Below are 18,846 nucleotides of genomic sequence, written 5' to 3' on the forward strand. Positions count from 1 at the left end.
TCTAGTCTTTTGATATTTGATGCTTGATGACGCTTTCTCATGTCTCATCATACATTCTTCATCGCTAAGCGGCGCAACCAAGAAATTACTGTAACTTACAGCCCACTCTGCTGGTGTAAAAAATCACTATATGGTTGCTCTGGTACTCCGCAGGATATGGTGTTCGGGCTTTTTCAGTGTATTTTCTGGTTGTTCGGACGTCCTGCAACACTTGCACATTTCCAGGGACAGGTCCAGTCAGGGGCAGAACACCAAAAACAGGTCTGTCCCCGGGAAAATGGGGAAGTCTAGTCAACTTTTCTTGGGCTGCACTCACCGGAACATTGTCATTTTCCGGGGCCGAGAGAAAACACACCTCTGTGTCTGGCGAGAGAGAAGCTGCTTCTGCAGCTGCTGTGGGAGCAGCCCTCACTGATTTAGCACATAGTGGAAAAAATAATTGACTTTTCGAAGATTGGCCAAATTCTATTCTTCTCTTTTTGTCTCCGCTGGGGTATATTTACATTTATTTATTTGGCAGACGCTTTTATCCAAAGCGACTTACAAGTAGGAGGGGTGTTACATGGGTTCGTTTAGGCTGGTTGAAAACTTGACATGCAGCTGCATTCTGGATCATTTACAAGGGCTGGACTACATCGGTTGAAAGTCCGACCAGTAGAGAATTGAAGTAATCGAGTCTTGATATGACCAGAGCTGAGAGGCATGCTCCGACAGGAATGGCCTGATTTCCTGATGTTGTAGAGCATACACATGCAAGTTCGAGTGGTTGCTGTGATGTGAGAGGTGAATTTCAGCTGGTCGTCGAACATCACCTCCAGGTTCCTGGCAGATTTGATGGGTGTTATAGTTGAGGATCCGAGCTGAATGCTAGGGGGGTGTTCAATTTATGGGTAGACTGGTACAACCAAGAGTTCTGTCTTGGAGAGGTTTAAGTAAAATGCGTTTCATTATATACTTAATCTGCTGCTGGCCAATTTTCTCTTGCTCAACTCTGACCATTGAGCTTCTGATACTGGTTGTATCTTGTCCATACAAAATATGATAAAAAACTAATATGTTATACATGCTTTATATAAACTTCTGGGTATTTGTTTGGGGCCCCCTGGTTTCCTGAGACCCGCTTAACTCGCTTATTGGTAAAGTCTGCCCCTGTATATGTATTCAATTTATAAATCATACATAAAATAACATTAAGATCTGTTTTGTCTAGGGATCCCAACTTACCTGTTCCTCAGGACACCAAGTTCATTCACACCAAGCCCAATCGCTTTGAGGAGGTGATCTGGACCAAGTTCAACTCTAAAGACAAGCAGTATCTCCACATCGGCCTTAAACCTCGTATCCGTGACAACTACCGTGCTAACAAGGTTGCCTTCTGGCTGGAATTGGTTCCACACCTCCACAATCTCCACGAGGAGCTCCTGAGCTCCACCACAACTCGGTTGCCTCCGGGGGCTGCCCGTACTCCACACTGGAAGGGCCTGGTACCTCGTACGACACGCCATCCCTTTCCTACATTCCCTTCAGAACCAGATCCAGACGGTTCAGAGCCTCCCAGATTTTCACCCTTCCCAAACGACATCCGGGACTACTCCACTGAATTGAGCGTGACGGTAGCTGTTGGTGCCTCTCTGCTCTTCCTCAACATCCTTGCCTTTGCGGCACTTTACTACAAACGGGATAAACGTCATGAGATGCGACGGCACCGACTCTCCCCGCAGCGTGGCGTGGCCGCCAATGATTTAGCACACAGCCAAGAAGAGGAGATTATGTCACTGCAAATGAAGCATTCGGAGCATGACGCGCATCATGACATGGAGCCATTGCGGCCACATGATATTTTACGACCTGCGTGCCCACCCGACTACACGTTGGCCCTAAGACGGGCGCCTGACGATGTTCTGCTTATGACCCCTAATACCATTACCATGATTCCTAGTACCATCACCGGCATGCAATCCCTTCATGCTTTCAACACCTTCCCCACAACCACTGGCCACAACAACACCTTGCCCCACCCTCACTCTACCACCCGTGTATAGTACCGGCCCGAAACAATTGCATATCCAGATTTCGCTATCTGTCCAAACTTTGAACAAGTGTATTCTGTTCTCTGCCGTCGTAACAGACAAATATCAGAGGACTGCTATGCGTTGTGCACACTTATAGAGGTGTGTTTGTTGACTCTACAGTAAGCATCAGCAAGCAGTGACAAGTCATTTGTCTTTTACTGGATTTCAAGTTGCTGTTTGTTTATCCACAATGCCCTTAAATAGACAGGGATATTTCTGAAGTAGTGACTGGTTGATGAGTGACAAATAATCCGATATAAGGGGAAATAATACAATTTTTCCCCACTTCTCTTACTGAAGTGGCAGAGTGCAGATATCATGTTTTCCATATACTTTCATTGGCTTTTATCCGTCTTTGTTATTCCATCACAGTGCTGTCACTACCAAATCATGCGTCTCTCCTGTGAGCACTGTTTGAATGTGATCTGTAATCTTGAATTATGTCGTACATGAGTTGTAGGGGCATTCGCTAAGAACAAAATGTTGTGTTTACCTGCAGTCTTGTGTCAAGTATTCAATTATACCTTGTAACAACAGATACAGAGAATGAGAAAACATGATAAAGTCTGACAGGAGACAAAACAAAAGTGCCAACCTACTCTCTCTTTCTCTCTCTATCTCTCTTTCTCAAATGTTTTTATGACATTACATCACACGTATTTGATTTACCTGTGTGTTATTTCGTAGGCTGATTTTTGTATGTACAGATATATAGACAAATATATAAAGAATGATATATATTTACATGGATTTCTCAGTGGGATCTATGCATGAAATATTTTTAAAGCAACAAATACACTGAGCTGAAAACCCTTAAAGCACATTTTTGTTGCATATTTGTTTACCTGTTTTAATTTGCTTGCTCACAACTATTAGAAAAATGATGTCAGCGTCATACAGGCTCTCATCACGACGATATTCTCTCTTTCATCCAAATTCAATAAGGCTATTGGCAAAGTTCTTTCAAAGGCTTTTCTAATATTCAAGTTGTTCGAGTTTGTGCCATACCATTGTGCTGTACATTTAGTGCACAAGTGAATGACCAGAGCTATCGGTGATGGTCTTGCCAGTTTGTTTAAAGTACCACACATGGCAAATTCAGATGTAGCTTTTCTACCTCTCTTTCAATGGCCTGTGATAGTGTATATAACATTTAGCTTCACATTATCTTCTTTTTCAGAGGGCAAATTCAAATTCCTACACCTTACTCTCCTTCTCCTCTCTCTCGCTGTACAGATGCTCTGTTTGGTATTTGAGGACCCAGTTCAGATATCATATTTTTGTGTATGTAAACACATTAGAACTATTTTCTAGCCACTGTCTTTTACCATGTACGTTTGTTTTAATGTAAGCTTGTGAGTTAAAGCTGGATGTCAGCAGTTTTGCAGTGGTAACCAAATGAGTGCATGTGACAGAGAAAGAGATGAACAAAATATTGTTTTGAAAAACAACAAATGAGCAAAGGCTTCTAGTAAAAAGTCTTGTTTCTTTCTCTCTCTCTTTGCCACCAAGCATCTACCCACCTTCACCACGGTACATTCAAAATTTTTGTGTGATGTGATCTTACGCTATAGGTTCAGTCTAAGTTTATAACCAGCTAATGTATGTTTGATGGGTCTCACATCTATCTGCACTGCACATCTGACTTTGTTTTTGGTTACAACAAGCACAGCAAAAAGAGGGGGAGTGAACCAGCTTTACATATATAAAAATCTTATGTTCCCAAAATACATCTTCGGGATAAAGAACTAATGGCTTAAATCAGACCATGTCTTTTCAATCTTTGTTAGTCTTAGTTTTCTATCACTGCTGTATCATGTAGGATGAGGATTCATCACTGTTGGCTCAGCTGCCAGTCTGTTGAGTCAGATGCCTGGATATTTCTCTCTGCCATACACGGGACCTACATAATGGAGCAAGAACTAGTGTCAGTATGCTGCACAAAACACTACAACATGAAGAAACTCTTCATTTCTAAGAGATCATTCTGGAGGTTCAGTACTGAACGACATTAAATGCCCAGTGGAGGAAAATAACAACACAACAATAAATGAAGGAGGAGACTGTAGTTAACTTCAGACACTACAGGAGATTATTTCTGGATGTCTAAGATTATAGATCTGACATGTGGATACGTATCATCTGTGGACTTTTATGTGGTTGTAGGTATTACTGGTCCGTTTTAATCCAACTATAGGGAGTTAACTAGTTTAACGTACCAAACGACTCAATTCCAATAATCAATGCCGATTTACGGGACGAGTTTAGAATGTTTTGTTATTTTTCTGGTTTGTTTTTGTACGCCCAGCCACTAGTGTTGTGATACATACAGAATAAAGACTCTACATCCGTAATGAGCCATTCATTGGGTCTGCAGTTTGGGTTTACAGGGAGAGAATGAGAAATATAAGTTAACTGTACAATTTAAGTGTAAGAACAAACCAACCAAACTATTTGTAAATATTCAGTTACTTGTTTGTTTGATGTTTTGTTTTCTTCTTTGTTTTTTATTCTGGTCAAATAAAATATGAAATACTTTGTGACCAGGACAACAGGTGCAAGTTCTAATTAAGCCACCAGCAAAACTCAAAATCTCATTCATTGGAGGTTACATTTTATTTCTGCAGCTTCTTTTTATTTTTTGGATCTGTGGGTCGAGATCTATTGCTCTTGTATTTAAGCATAAAAGAAATTTTTTATGATGTAACATATCAATGTCACTTGATTCATCACAGCGAGTCAAGTTTCCAAATATTTACGATACTAAATCTGACAGTTCACATTGGACAAATCTTTTAAAAGGAGATGGACAGTAACTGGAGGCTATAAGCGGTATCTATACTGCAGTGAATTCATTGTAGCATTAAATTCTTACCAAGAGACAGTAGAGAAAATAAAGAATAAGGGAAAAGTATCCTTTTTACATTTTTTACACTCAAGTTTACATTTCGTTAGTTGAATGAATTAATCATCTGGTGAAATAATGGCATAATAAGAAAATGTATAGCCATGATCTCATTGTGTGAATTTTGATTCTTTACAAATTACTGAATAAATAAATGAAGCACATGTTATTATTAAGAATATCAAAACATTATTTACACCTGTTGCCCTGTTTACATATATATGTTCAGAAACAGAAAGCCACACTCAAGATAAATAATGAACGTGTTAATAATGGGTTTTAGAAAACAAAGGATAAAAATCTATGAGGTGATGATAGTTCTCTTTTTTTAGAGGTTATTAAATACTGTATGCTGTGACTCTGATCTGGGGAAAATTAAAGACATTGAAAGCCAGAGATCAGACTCTTTCTTTTAATTAATCTCCAAATTATTCATTTATTGAATATTTACTGATAGTCATTTATTGGTGTTTAAATTTTAAAGACATCAAATTAGTAAACTCAGTTCACTGTAACATAATAGTACATAAAGTATGTAATGACATGATAAAACAGAACATAACATTTGCATTTAAATTTATTAATTTAGAAAGCAATTGAAACCAACTTTAACATTTGTAATAAACAAATAACATAATCAAATGGAGAAAGAGTATTTATCAGAGTATACATAAATATCTCCTCCATTTAAACAACCATCTACAAACTGGAGATAACAGAATTAACTTATTGATTAGTTAAATATGTTTTTTATATAGAGACACAAAAGTATTAAAGTTTTTTACTTCTTCCAGAACTGTAATACAGTGCTACACCTTCCACAGTTAATAGCATTTATATGCAAATAGAAGTACACTTTTAGGAATCATATCTGCTACAAACAACAATGTTACCTTATTATGTCAATTTTTCATAATCTTATTACGATTTTTCTTTCAATTTCAATTGTTTTAAATTTTACTAAATTTTTCAGTTTCATTAAATTTCATACATACAAATACTTTTGTAAGTTTTATTGACTTGATGTTATCATATCATGTTTTCAGTGAAAAAGAAACCTTTTTGAAAAGAAGCTTATTTGATGTTGAAAGACTCTTTTAGACAAGTCAATGTTTAAATATTTGTGATCAATTTCCAGAAGAAGGGTAAATCATCAGGGAGGGCATTGTATTCTTCAGCAAATTTAGTGTTGAATCGATTCATTACATATTTCCAGTAATCTGTGGCCTTTATGCTGGTATCAGCAGGGATGTGCCAGTCAGGAAAGATTTCTCTGTATCTTTTGTAGGGATGGTATGTATAATTGGTCTCAAGGCACCAAAACTGTACTTCACTGTGGACATCTTTTGAGAAGATGTTAGTCACCAATTTCTTGTTTATATTTCTGTACAGGCCGAGTCCCTGAGATCTGTGTACTGAGGCACAGTGGTCAGTGTGAGGACCTCCATCCGCCTCACTTGGAGATTTGCAGAATGGACACTGTTTGGCACATCCAAACACTCGCTTGAAGATCTCATCCTACGGGTTTATCTGGAGCTTTTGCAATTTGCTCTGTATTTTGCTTTCTTTAAGTTTTGTCTTCAGTGACTGTTCCATTTCCTCTACTGATATGATTAGCCAGTGCGCAAATGGGTCTTGACAATAATTATTTAATGCCATCACCGTTTCTAGAGCATATTTGAGAACGACAAGTTTTTGTCCAAGCTTCCTACATATGCTGTGTATGAAACCTTTGATGCCATTCTCATTTGTTTCATTCTGTGTCATTTTGACAGCTTCTAATATCCCCTTGGTGATTCCTTTAAGGCAGGGGTATTCAATTAAAGTTCCATGAGGTCCAGTCTTTATTTTTTCTTCCAAACGGGGGTCCAGACAACATGATTTTTGAGAATAACAATAGAAAAATATTTAATCAATTTGGCCCACATGGATATATTTATTTAAAACATATAATATTTTATCAGGCCGTTTGTTTTATATTTTGACATTATCAAGTCTGATAATTAATATTGCTAAATAAAAAGCTATTGACACCATACAGACAACAAATGTAATTATAGCAATTAAAATGCTTTCATAATAACCAGAAAACAAAGTTACTTACTAAATTAGCCTTTCCATATCATTCATACCAGAACTACTTCCATCTTTAAAACATTTCCAAATTAAAACGTTGTTCATTACAAAATGTGAACCTGCTTATGAAACCCAGCAAGAGTTTTTACTGTTTTCTACACAAATTCATCCTACAGAAGGAATATTCTGTGAAAATAAATAACAAGAAAATCTTCATTATTGACTGAACAATTTTAAAGATTGAAATCTTAGTGAATTTCATGCTTGATTATGATTCTTTAGCCTGGGTTTTCACAGGGTCACAAATGTTTGCATGCTGATCAATAATGCTAATGCTAAATGTAGGCTAGATAAAAACGTTATGTTTCATAAAATATCGCAAATCTGGTCGAAAGGTTGGAGACAAACAGCAAACAGTAAAAAGACTGACAGACACAAAAAATTAAAAATCGCTGCCTTTTGTGTACTGTTGTGAGTCAATTTACTTGCTTTGCGTCTTCACTACTGTTGTTAAAATGTATCTTCTGCTTTTCATGCTGCGCGTCTTTGGCGGGGGAGAGGCATCGCACGCAGAGCGGAAAGGGTTAAAAGTGAGTACTGGAAAAATGCACGAGTGCTGTATTGAAATGCATTTTTACCCTGAAGCATTGCATCAACAATGTCTGTACCAAAGGAGATGTAGATTAATTTTTCAGCTGCAGAACTGAAGCACAGTTGAGTGAATTCTTCAGCTTTTCTCTGACACTGATTACGATCATGGAAAATATCTTTGAAATCATTGGAGTATTGTCTTAAAATTGATCAAGGCACCTGCGTCATTATTCATAATGAAGTACTCATGCATGCTTTGAAATTCTCTTGCAGGGAACCTGCATGTTGTCTAATTATGTTTAAGATCTCCAAAATGTAGTTGTCATGATAATCTGTCTCAGTCTTTTCCACAACTAACTAAGCATGTGTTTATTAAATCATCTGTCACTACCTGTAGACACATAGTGGAGTTATCACTGAATAACCGTTTTCACTATTTTTTGTTTAAGTGTTCTTTTTTTACATTAAAGGTCCCTGTGCTACATTCATGTAGATTCACTTGATTTAACTGCTCTGTTACAAAACCTCCCTTCGGTTTCATGTTCTCTTGAAGGCTGAAAACATAAATAACTATGTCTCTTCTCTTCAAGCCAATAAATGAAAGCTTGCTGACAGTTTCTTGACATATTTTTATGAAAGAATTGTCAAGTCCTTGTCAGTTGTCTGTGTATCACCTCTTGAGATGTTATCTCAACTCCTCAATAAAAAACAGCACTTTTGTCTTCATCGCATCACTAAATGTTTTCTTGATGTTGTCCAGATTATTCTTTCTTCTCCTGATGTCAAAACTGTTGCCTCAAGATGTGTTCACAGAGAGCTCAGAATTTCCCTCCTGAGAGATTTTACACTGCTCACAAAATCTTCTCTGTATTTTTCCACAAGTTAGACTTGACCTTCTGTTTGTTCAAAGTATTTGGAAAGGTTTTCCATAGTGGACTTTTTCAGTGTGTCTGACAGCTTCTGGTTTCAGTCTGTGTAACAGGTCTTGAAGGTCTGACTTGTCTGATTTCAGTTTCATCATCTCAAAGTTTGACACCCTAGCTTCAGCTCGAGTTAACCAAAGAGTGCATGTGCTTCTTGAACGACCATTCCCATTTATACATATCTCATGTATGTATCCGCCACCAAGCTATTTCTGAAGCTAAATATGAACATTTAATATTTCACTGAATTCCACAAGCTTTTTGTCCACTACAAAAACTCAGTTATGTTCTATCTTGTGATTTGTGTTTTCTGTTTCTTAATCAAAGCAATCATTTTCTTTTAAAGGTCATAGACAGCCTCAGAGTAGCCAGCATTCACTTGTGCCATTGGAGGATTACCATGCCAGAGTCCGGGTATGTACCAGTTGCCAGTGTCTCGATCGTACTCCATCACATCACTAAAAGTTTTATACTTGCTCTCTGCTTTAGCTGCTGCCTATGTCTTGACATTCAGATCTCTCATGTTCTTATCATGTGGTGATACATCGGCAACATTTTGGTGGACAATTTATTTTGACTATTTCCTTCGTCCTGAGGAAAGCATGGGCAACAATCTGCAGAATTTCCTACATTTCTGTGCAGTTCTCCATGACAATATTGATAATTGTGATATCACTCAGCTCAACAACAAGGGTGGCTTATTCAAGGGTGACTATCATCTAATTTTGCCAACCCTTGGTCAATTATGACTAAATAATCACAGTCAAGTTCACCTCTGATATCTTCTGTGACCTTGATCAGTTGCATTAAAGTTCCTCTGGTGCATCCAAACACAGTGTTCAGCAAAGTGGACTTTCTGGTGCTCTGGACTCCTAAAACTTTTACCATCATGACTTTATTATTTGGCTGCACCAAAGAGTTTAAATGCTGAAGCACATCATTTACCCATCTGAGAGGAATATTCGATGCATCTCCTTCAACCAGCTCCAAAGGGAAGCCATCCAACATCAGCTCAGCACATAATCTGGGTAAGTGAAGCATTTGTTTATGTGATTCTACATTTTCTGGAAGTGACACCACAGCTTCTTAAAGTTGTCCCATTTCACACAAAAAGTGCTTTGTAAGGAACTACTGGAGATTTGTTGGTCCAGCTGTTTAATTTACTCTTTGTTTTTTGAAAATGTACTATTTTCTTTCTTTAGCTCTTGGAACCAAGAGAGGCTTTATCGGGAGACATTGTCAAGATTCATACACATCCACTTCAAGAAAAAAGATCTCCAGGCTTGAGCTTGTTAGTGCAGTAACAAAGCAGGTCATTGCCTGTGAGATGTCATATTTACTCTGTTGTTTAGTTCAGTCTTTTTCATCTGGAGATTGCTCTTGTACGTCTCTGTTTTATTGAGTCTGAATTCCCCTTTTCAAATTTTGCCAAATCTTTCCAGATTGTACCTTGAATTGCAGTGTGTTCTGAATGTTCTTGGTAATGCCATGCAGGGGCGTAGCCAGGAATTTTGGGCCCCCTAACAAAAAATCTAACTGGGCCCCCTCTGCACAGCTGTTGTCACCGCATCTCTAGGACCTAACTGTCCCATCAAAAGCTTTACATAACTCTAATTAAAGGCTCGCGGCTGTCTTGCTTCTTGTAGTTCAATACTAGTACTAGCACAATATTTACTGCTGGGGATTTGTACATGCATGCAAATCTAGAATGCAGTTCACTATTTGATGCAAGATTAAAAGCAACCATGAAAAATGTGCTGAAGGTATGCTTTCTTTTACAGTCTCAATTTATTTTTATTGCAAAATTCTCTTAACAAATTTTTAATTCATTATTATAATTAATTATTACTAAAATTATTAATGAAAGATTAAAAAAAGAAAAACGAACATAATTAAATATATATCAACTTTTCAATCAAAATAAATTAACATCATCCTCTCAAAACAATGAAAACAGCAGATTTTTTTTACTTAGCTGCACATATATGCCAACAAGAAAATCAAGTAGACATTTAAAATGGAATTTCCACACCAGGGTTATTATATTGCTAAACGTTTCCCTGCACTGATTAAATGGTGATTAAATGCAGGCTAACACTAGTCTGTTGCTAGCTAGCTTATTTCACTATGGACATTAAGCCAACAGTTAAATACAACTCACAGACTATAGGCTACCGACCTTTCTTGGTGAAAAACTGGGTTACAGTTTGACACCCTTTCCTTTGTCTTTCCTCTCTCTCTTTTCTCTCTTTCCTTTTTTGAAAAACAGATTTTGATTTAACGTTACTGGCAACATTGTGGTCACTGTAGTTCTGGCGCAGTAGATATGCCAACACAGGCGGGATCCCGTCCATCGACCCGACACTGCGTGCCCGTTTCACACTGCACCCCAACCCTGCAGGGAGGCGTCGGTCATCATCGTGACGCTCCTCCCTGACAGGGGGACTAGGAGTACAATCTGCTTCATCGTCCGCCCAGGGGGTGGTTCGATGGCTGGGTCTCCATGGGGTCTTCTGCTTCCGCCGCTGCTGCTCCTCTTCGACATCTTCTTCAGGGGGGGCGCCTGAGTGGGGGGCACCGGAGCGGGTCATACTGAGTTCCTCATGCACTTCAGGGAAAAGCCCGTTACGCAACGTCTGAATCGTGAACTGCCCGCAGTATGGGCAGAACTTATCCACAACGGCTGCCCCAGCGTGCTGGAAACCCAGCATTTGAGGCAGCCATCGTGTCCGTCCCCCCTCCTCGATGAGTGTATTGCACCCATGAGAACAGTGGGACATGCCACGCTGGACAAATTTGCTATTTTAGCGAAAAACTAGAAAACTTCTGGAACTGCCGAGACCCCCAGGGGAGGTCACCGCAGGAAGGGACAGTCCGCTGCATCACGTCGTGAGAATCCAGCAGTTATTCGGAGTAGAGTTGAAGTCTCGAAGTCGATCATGTGTGAAGGCTCCGAAGGACAAAAGGTGAATGAATGCAGCACGCCGTCTTCATTTTATACACGGATACAAAAGAACTAAAACATAGAACAGAACTTTCAAATAAAGGATTAAGAGTTCATTTCTCACTACCGCAACTATTTTTGTCACTGCAAAAACAATGATGCCCAGTCATACGTTTCGTTCGTGACTGTTTCAGGAGTGACCATTTTTTAATACTTTTGAGCAGAAAGCACAGTTCTGAACAGATGTTCACACATAATTTTTTTTTTATGAAATAACGCCCCAAAAAGTTTGCTTAATTGCAGGAAATGGCTGTTTGGTAGCGATGTTGCTTAAAGTTACACACAGATATTCAGACTTTTTAACACATTTACTTTAAATGATCAGACAGATCTACTCACCATGTAGCTTATTAGAGAGAGGGACACAGTACTGATTCTTGTTCCAAAATGTAGGGGTGTGGCAAAAATCAGTCTCAGCCAATGGAGTAAAACATACACGGCAGTGACATGAAAATTCGGGATACATTTTTTTACATAAAGTTTAATCATTAAAAAAATTAATTAAAAATTTCAATAAAATCAACTTTTTATTAAAACATTAAAAAGATACATAAAAAATGATATATATTTTTTTAGAAATTGGAATTTTGGTTTGAAAATTGAAATTAACCAATAATTAATGATTTTATATATATAAAGCTGACAATTACTATAAATATTATTTTGGGATTCAATAGATAATAGAAGAATCTTAGTAAGCAACTAAGATTTGAATACTTGAATGCTTTTTAAGTGTGACAGCAGTTTGCCTAAATTATGTAGAATGGCCGATACACAAAGTAAGGCAGGATAATAGAGGCGATGATTTGCATATGTTGGCTTCAGTTTTTCAAGTCAGGCTATCAGTCTGACTTAGAACACCATGAAGGAACAGTTGGATCAGCCTATATTAAAGTCTACATTCAAATATTAGAATTTTTTTCACACCTCATTATTTCTATTTCTATTTTATTGATGGCTTCTTTTAAAAACTCTCTCTTTATACTTTTTCTATTTTCATTGTGGCATCTAGCAGACAGCACCGTGTCTGACAGCTTCAAAGAATGTAATGAGTTCTTCTATAGGCATACAGCACCCATGGGTATTCGAGGCAGAAATCTGAAGAGGATATGCCAGCGCTATGGAGATAAACTACGTTATGCAACACTGTATGACAGCAGTCGCAGAATTGCACTTTACTCAGCTTATTCCTTCAAAAAGTCAGATGGACAGAGGAGGATGGACACACCCTGGATGTATGAACCACAGGTATATGCCATTAGTTTAATTAACTGGGTTTCATTAGTAACATTGCAAATGAAGCCTATTAAAAATTCTACATTATGTTGTTTTTACATAGTCTATGGATGCATGTTATTGTACCTTATCTTCCACAGCTAGTTACTGCTGATGAAAATGGGAACATGAGAGTGCTGCCCTCTAGTGGTGAAACAGACCCACTAATTGAAGAGAGCCAGGCTCTGCTTGCCGATTATATTGATGCAGTACAGTACGAGCGTGGGCAACTTAACCCTGATCAGCACCAGGCGGACAACCAAGACAAAGCGTCTACCTACACGCTCACAAATGTGGTGCCTCTAATCACAGATCTTTTGGAAGGCCCATGGAGTGCATATACCGATATGTTGCGGCGTCGACTGAATAACTTCTGCCATGGGGTTGCTTATGTGGTGACTGGGGTAACTGTTTCAGGGTTAACAATCCAAAGAGAAAGAGAGGATCGTATAGCTGTCCCTAAGCACCTATGGTCGGCTTACTGCTGCCCACGATTTGACAACAACTCACCCTATGATGTACGGTACATGTTTCCCACCTATGCGGCATATGCTTTCAATGCGATAGGATACAGTGTTACAGAAGTGCCTTTGAAGACTTTGGAAGCTTTTTTGAAGAACCAGACTGACGTGGATAAAAGTGCTAGCATCTTTTTCAAACATTGTGTCTCAGAAAATACGCATAATTACAATAAGAAAAGAAAATAGACTTTTGAGGTTTTTTGCATGCATGCTGCTCTGTTGTGCTGTAACCTTATATAATGTAAACAAATATATAAACTGTGTGCATAAAAAAGCTTTTATATGAAGGGCATATATATTTGGAAAGAACATTCCTGTCTGCCAGAACAAAGCTTCCTGGGTGTCTACAATGAGCAGTGAATAAAGTTACCTATCAGATTTTCTTCTACACTTTGTGGTTGATTTACATTCTTATCATACGGCAGAACAGACTATGTGACATTAAACTGCCACACAAGAGAGAAATTATGCTCATAAATGATATCCAAAATACATTTACAGTACATGTAAATCTACAGATAATTTCTGTTTTATCATTCTTCTCTCTTCTCTCTGTGACTTGTGCCCCATAAAATCAAACATGTGGACGTTGAACCATCTTCAGTTGTCTACATCACTTTTGCCACACCCCTCTCTCTGCCTCATAATTTCCTGTCAAGATCTGTCTACTGTCCTTTCAAAAAAAAGAGCCATTAAAGCCCAAAAAATAGCCTGGGTGGTCAGTAGTTTTTTAATGCTTTGCCAATTTGTCTTTTGTTTCTGTGACCTAAACTCAAAAAAAATTTGTTGAACGAATTTAATTAAATTATGGAAAACTTTTCCACGAAATTCAATAACATTGCTCCAACTAAATCTAATTTGTTTGAAACGATTCTTTATAATCTTGTAGTATGAACTTAATTTTTACAGACGTCGTGATTAAATTTATTTGTGTCATATCTACAGAATAATGTTTTGCAACGCAGAATAGAAAGAATTTTGTCAGGTTAATTATGTTTTATTTTACCATGCCTACTACATAAAATAACGTTAAACAAACATGATTTTTATATGTTAATGTTTCATAGGTTCATTTAGCGTTCTCAACATTGGTGTTTTTAGTTAATGTGACATAACATTTTATTTTATCTCTAACAATATATGAAGTTAATCAAGCTTAACAGAAATTCTAATTCAAATACTTAACAGCCCACTACTTAAGCAAAGGCAAAACTCAAAAATATAACAAACTCTTCAAAAACTTTAAGATAAATCAACATTAAACACTAACAATTGTTTTTTTTACTGAAAATGCATAAAATAACACTTATTTAAGAAAATAAATCTCAAAATGCAGTTATACGCAAAGCATGCTGGGAAATAAGTCCTCTTCCCAATCATAACTATTTTATGTTAAGACAACATTTTTAAAAGTTGTGTTGATTTAACTTAAACAAGTTAAGTAAATTTAACAAGGAGCAAAACATATTTTTTAATCAGCTTCACAAGACACAAAGTTCTTAACATAATGTCTTTTAAATATAAGTTACATTTTTATTTTAATACAGAATTATTTTCATGAAAAACTTGCTCCGGTGAAAGACAACATATGGCGGTACTCATTTGACATTATGTCGTTCATGGAGATTTTTAGTTAGATGGATAATCAACCTCACCAAACACAGTTTTGCATGAACTTTAAATGCTGCATGAGCACTTCAATGACTGGTTAATGAAGACCAATCTGATCACATTCTCCTCCTACCAGTGACGTCTAAACTACTAATGTACATAAGTAACAAGCATCTGCAAAATAATTTGTTTTGGCATTGTATGGGCAACCTGGAAATTACAGACAACCACTGAAAAGGGATAATATGAAGCTCACTGTGTATGACTCTTCTTTGCTTCAAGCCTTGCTTACATGTTTGATATTGAAATCACAAGCAGCAGTGGTGGAGGACTTCAACCACGTAGACCGCTGTAAGGATTTCCTTTACATGGGCACTCCACCAAGAGCTTACCTAAGTTCTTCAGTTAAAAAGATCTGTCAGCAATATATGGACAAGCCCCGCTTCATCTCCTTCTATGACCCCCAAAAACACATCCCGATATACTCAGCTTACACCTTCGAGAAATCAGACGGGGACAAGCGAGGAGATGTCCCCTGGATGTTTGAACCACAGGTGAGTGTATCTTAAATTCCTAATATTTATTTTTATATAAATATGGAAACCTGACCAGTCTTAATATAATTTGAACTGAAAAAAAAAAAATACTACAAATTATTGAATGTAATTATAATATAATATAATATGTCCTTATTGTGCTCTAATCATCTTAACAATGCAGTTGTTCCCCATCTTCTTTCTCTACACGCTTAAATCTATTTAAATCCTAAACTTCATCCACTCATTTTGTACAGCTGGCAACTGAGAAGAGTAGTAGTAACATGGAACCCTTTCCCCAGTCCTCCTTAATGCATAAAAACTTTGAAGACACACAGGCTGTGCTGGATGACTATGCTGATGTGATCCAATATGAACGTGGCCAATTGAACCCAGATGAGCATCAGGCTGACCCGATGGACAAGGCTGCCACCTATACCTTGACAAATGTGATTCCTCTGATAAGGGAGTTTAGTTTTGGGCCCTGGAGCACACAGGTAGAGCTTATCCGCAAACGACTTAACAACTATTGTCATGGAAAAGCTTATGTGATAACTGGGGTTACAACATCGGGTAACATGATCCGACGTGATAACCTAGATCGAGTGGCCATTCCAGAGTACATTTGGACAGCCTATTGCTGCACAGATTTTGATCATAATGCGCCTTATTCAGAGCGCTATAAGCTTCCCGTGTTTGGGGCTTATGGCCTTAATGATCGGGTGAACAACCATATAGTGGAAGTTCCAATTAAAAATCTAGAGAAGTTTCTCAAGGGCAAAATGGATGTGGATAAGAGCTTCCAGATATTTTACAATGACTGTGTGCCAGACACATAATGTATCACAAACTAATCTACCTGATTTATCACATTACATTGAAATCTAAAATGTATAGTAATTGTATTCGATGGCTGTTAAAAAACAATTGTTTAAATGAAATTCAGGAGATTAAGATGCTTTCATAATATTGATTATGTTACATAAATGTACACCAAGCTCACATACAAACCAAGATGCTTTTAACATAGAATTAAAAACTATACCAAAAGAGGTGTCTTCTGCTGAGTCACACATGCTTTATTGATTAATTTATATTGTCATAGTTTAATAGTAAAATGATGGTACAGAATATAATTGTTTCTTTCTTTCTTTAATTAGGCAATGAATCAATAGGTGTGTGTGTGTGTGTGTGTGTGTGTGTGGTAACTTTATTTAACTTGTTTATGCATGACTGGATAAACAGGCAGAAGAGCAAATAAACATACTTCATCATGAGTTTACATGTAAATAAAGAAAGTACAACATTATACAATGTCAAGAGGCAAATGTAGTCATTCGGAATGTGACTTTACAGTTAAAAAATTCTGATGGCTAACACTTACATTATTATTGTAAACACTTTCACTTCCTAAGATTAAGAGGCAGACAAAGATTGTAGAAAGAGCACTGATCCAGAGAACCAACTGGTTTCCATGAAACCCAACCATGCTTTTGCAACAAGTTTTTATCTAAGGGACAGCCAAAGTAATGAGGGTCCATGACAAGCAGATAGCTACCATTTGTTCCTGTGCACACACCTAAGATACCTTTAGAAGAATTGTCCCGGTCTCCTCCCATCATAACAGGTGACCCATGAGTGCAGAAGTGGTTATGAAGATCCGCTACAGCTTGCACAAGCTCCTTTCCGTGCCGCACATGAACTATGCGGCAGGGAACATCATAAAGCTGGTCAAGAACAAGTACTGCCTCAATTGTGCCTATCCACTCTCTGGAACCCAGGAATGACTTAGGTTTGTCCCCTATTTGTATCAAAGTTTGTTGTATTTCTGAAAGATTGGGTGGGTGTCTGGGGCTCACACTGGTAGACTGTAGACACAGCCACGAAGCTATGGTCTGAAGGGTTCTGTATCCACAGCCCCAACCTCTGTCGTCCTTTCCATCACAACCATAATGGTAATAGAGACACTCTCCTGTTATCACTGAGCATCTGTCACAGTCTGGTGATGGCAGATTCAGGCCTTCATGGGCATTCTTAACTAATGCATCACTCCAGGAGTTCTTGTGGACCATCAATTGAGTCGGTCGAGAAACCTGACCACCCCAGTCTATGCCCTCGGTTTCATGACTGAGTTCCCTTTGCTTGGTATCGTCCATAATAATGCGTAAATATTAGCGAAGTACAAACGAGCACTGAAAATATTGAAATACAAACACGTCAAATCAATTGATACTGTAGTACAAATATTTAAAACGATTAATAGTCACCGTTTGCATATCAAACTAAAGACAGTGGAAAGTTTACTGTCACGACTTAACAACGTTCTTCCACGAAACCCTTCCCTGTAGAATATGGGTCGGAACGAAGAGTTCCGCTTCAAAATCCTCTCAGTTCCGCTCGAATCTCTGCCTGGTTCACATACACTTAAACAGTGACGATGATACGTAACATTATAGAAGCGGGTTTTTTTTACCACAGGGTTTCTGGCCAAAATAACAAAAGTATGCTGGCTTGTGTATACATTATTCAAATTAAAGACTTTTAATAAAGTTTGAAGATTAAATGATTTGAAGTGACCATTCAAGCGGTTGCAAACGTTAATAAATAATAATACTAACGAATAGTAAAACATTTCTGTTCTCAACAACTCCCATTTGTCTTATAATGTAAAGATACGTGACTTTGATAAGCAGCTAACGTTAGCCTGTGACACAAACAATCTTCACACAAATATAGCCAGTAAAACGGTGTTTTACCTGTGTGTTTATGCTTGCCAAGTCTGCTGTTTTTCAGTTGAATCTGGCTGCTTTTTAACTGTTTTATCACGCACACCAAAAACTCACTCCGGGCGGGAGAGCATTTGCGGAAGACCCATGGAAAGTTTTTTTTAATTATCGTAGGTTTATGACAATCGTGTGTAACTTGAAACGTAAAATATCAGATTTTCTCGTCGTCTTTAACACATTTGTTTATGTTATTGTATATGAATTTTGTTTATATCTTTTAAAATTTAATATTTTTTAATATTTAAAAAAAATGTCACGTTGTTGTGGCAACCAGGTGAATCGTTAGTTTTCAGTAAGTACTACAAGCTGGAAGCCCGACACCAGTTTTTGGTATGACTAATAACTTGCGCTTAATCCTCGTTGATCAGTTAGATGGAGATCTGCTGTCAGTGCACCAGCAGGGGGAGCCAATGCTTTTGGAAGCATATCCTATCAACTCTGCGGGATAAGGACCCAGCTACATCTGACTTAAGCTATTGCACGCATATTGTTTTCAGATTGGAGGTTGCAGCTTTTTTGTTCCACAAAAATGTTTTTACTTATGTG

At 37.8% G+C, this 18,846-nt stretch overlaps 4 protein-coding genes across 8 annotated transcripts in view; 2 read left to right on the top strand and 2 right to left on the bottom strand.

Annotated features, from left to right (window-relative positions):
* Nucleotides 1–2,890, top strand: part of nlgn2a (neuroligin 2a) — a 179,357-nt gene extending 176,467 nt beyond the window's left edge. For all 4 annotated transcript variants that reach the window (XM_056747239.1, XM_056747222.1, XM_056747248.1 and 1 more), the window contains one exon: nucleotides 1,211–2,890. In XM_056747239.1, the coding sequence (XP_056603217.1) occupies nucleotides 1,211–2,042 (832 nt within the window). In that variant the 3' untranslated portion in view covers nucleotides 2,043–2,890. The remainder of the gene's footprint in view (nucleotides 1–1,210) is intronic.
* A 5,561-nt stretch (nucleotides 2,891–8,451) lies between these two features.
* On the bottom strand, nucleotides 8,452–11,278 carry si:dkey-85k7.12 (interferon-induced very large GTPase 1). Its single transcript, XM_056742664.1, is given in 8 exon segments — nucleotides 8,452–8,577; nucleotides 8,579–8,704; nucleotides 8,706–8,742; nucleotides 8,744–9,136; nucleotides 9,138–9,272; nucleotides 9,274–9,688; nucleotides 9,691–9,855; nucleotides 10,855–11,278. Coding segments are annotated over 8 exon segments (1,821 nt in total).
* Nucleotides 11,279–12,648: 1,370 nt separating this feature from the next.
* On the top strand, nucleotides 12,649–16,353 carry si:dkey-85k7.10 (uncharacterized). The gene is made up of 4 exons (XM_056742680.1): nucleotides 12,649–12,819; nucleotides 12,948–13,485; nucleotides 15,261–15,532; nucleotides 15,772–16,353. Exons 1-4 carry the CDS (start codon nucleotides 12,649–12,651, stop codon nucleotides 16,351–16,353), a joined length of 1,563 nt encoding a protein of 520 aa, XP_056598658.1.
* A 280-nt stretch (nucleotides 16,354–16,633) lies between these two features.
* Nucleotides 16,634–18,370, bottom strand: ufsp1 (UFM1-specific peptidase 1 (non-functional)). 2 transcript variants are annotated; one of them, XM_056749621.1, is made up of 2 exons: nucleotides 18,271–18,370; nucleotides 16,634–17,706 (listed from the first exon to the last, which is right to left on the bottom strand). In XM_056749621.1, exon 2 carries the CDS (start codon nucleotides 17,668–17,670, stop codon nucleotides 16,918–16,920), a length of 753 nt encoding a protein of 250 aa, XP_056605599.1. In that variant the 5' UTR covers nucleotides 17,671–17,706; nucleotides 18,271–18,370; the 3' UTR covers nucleotides 16,634–16,917. The 2 variants fall into 2 exon arrangements, with proteins under 2 accessions (XP_056605599.1, XP_056605600.1); XM_056749622.1 differs by lacking the exon at nucleotides 18,271–18,370 and adding an exon at nucleotides 17,782–17,850.
* Nucleotides 18,371–18,846: the final 476 nt, after the last annotated feature.

This window comes from Triplophysa dalaica, chromosome 1 (assembly GCF_015846415.1).
Source record: "Triplophysa dalaica isolate WHDGS20190420 chromosome 1, ASM1584641v1, whole genome shotgun sequence".
Lineage (NCBI taxonomy): Eukaryota > Metazoa > Chordata > Actinopteri > Cypriniformes > Nemacheilidae > Triplophysa > Triplophysa dalaica.

Coding starts and splice junctions, on each gene's coding strand:
- si:dkey-85k7.10 (XM_056742680.1), top strand. CDS start 12,649: ATGGGTATTCGAGGCAGAAATCTGAAGAGGATATGCCAGCGCTATGGA. Junction 12,820..12,947: donor CCTGGATGTATGAACCACAG/GTATATGCCATT, acceptor TATCTTCCACAG/CTAGTTACTGCTGATGAAAA. Junction 15,533..15,771: donor CCTGGATGTTTGAACCACAG/GTGAGTGTATCT, acceptor CATTTTGTACAG/CTGGCAACTGAGAAGAGTAG.
- ufsp1 (XM_056749621.1), bottom strand. CDS start 17,670: ATGGACGATACCAAGCAAAGGGAACTCAGTCATGAAACCGAGGGCATA.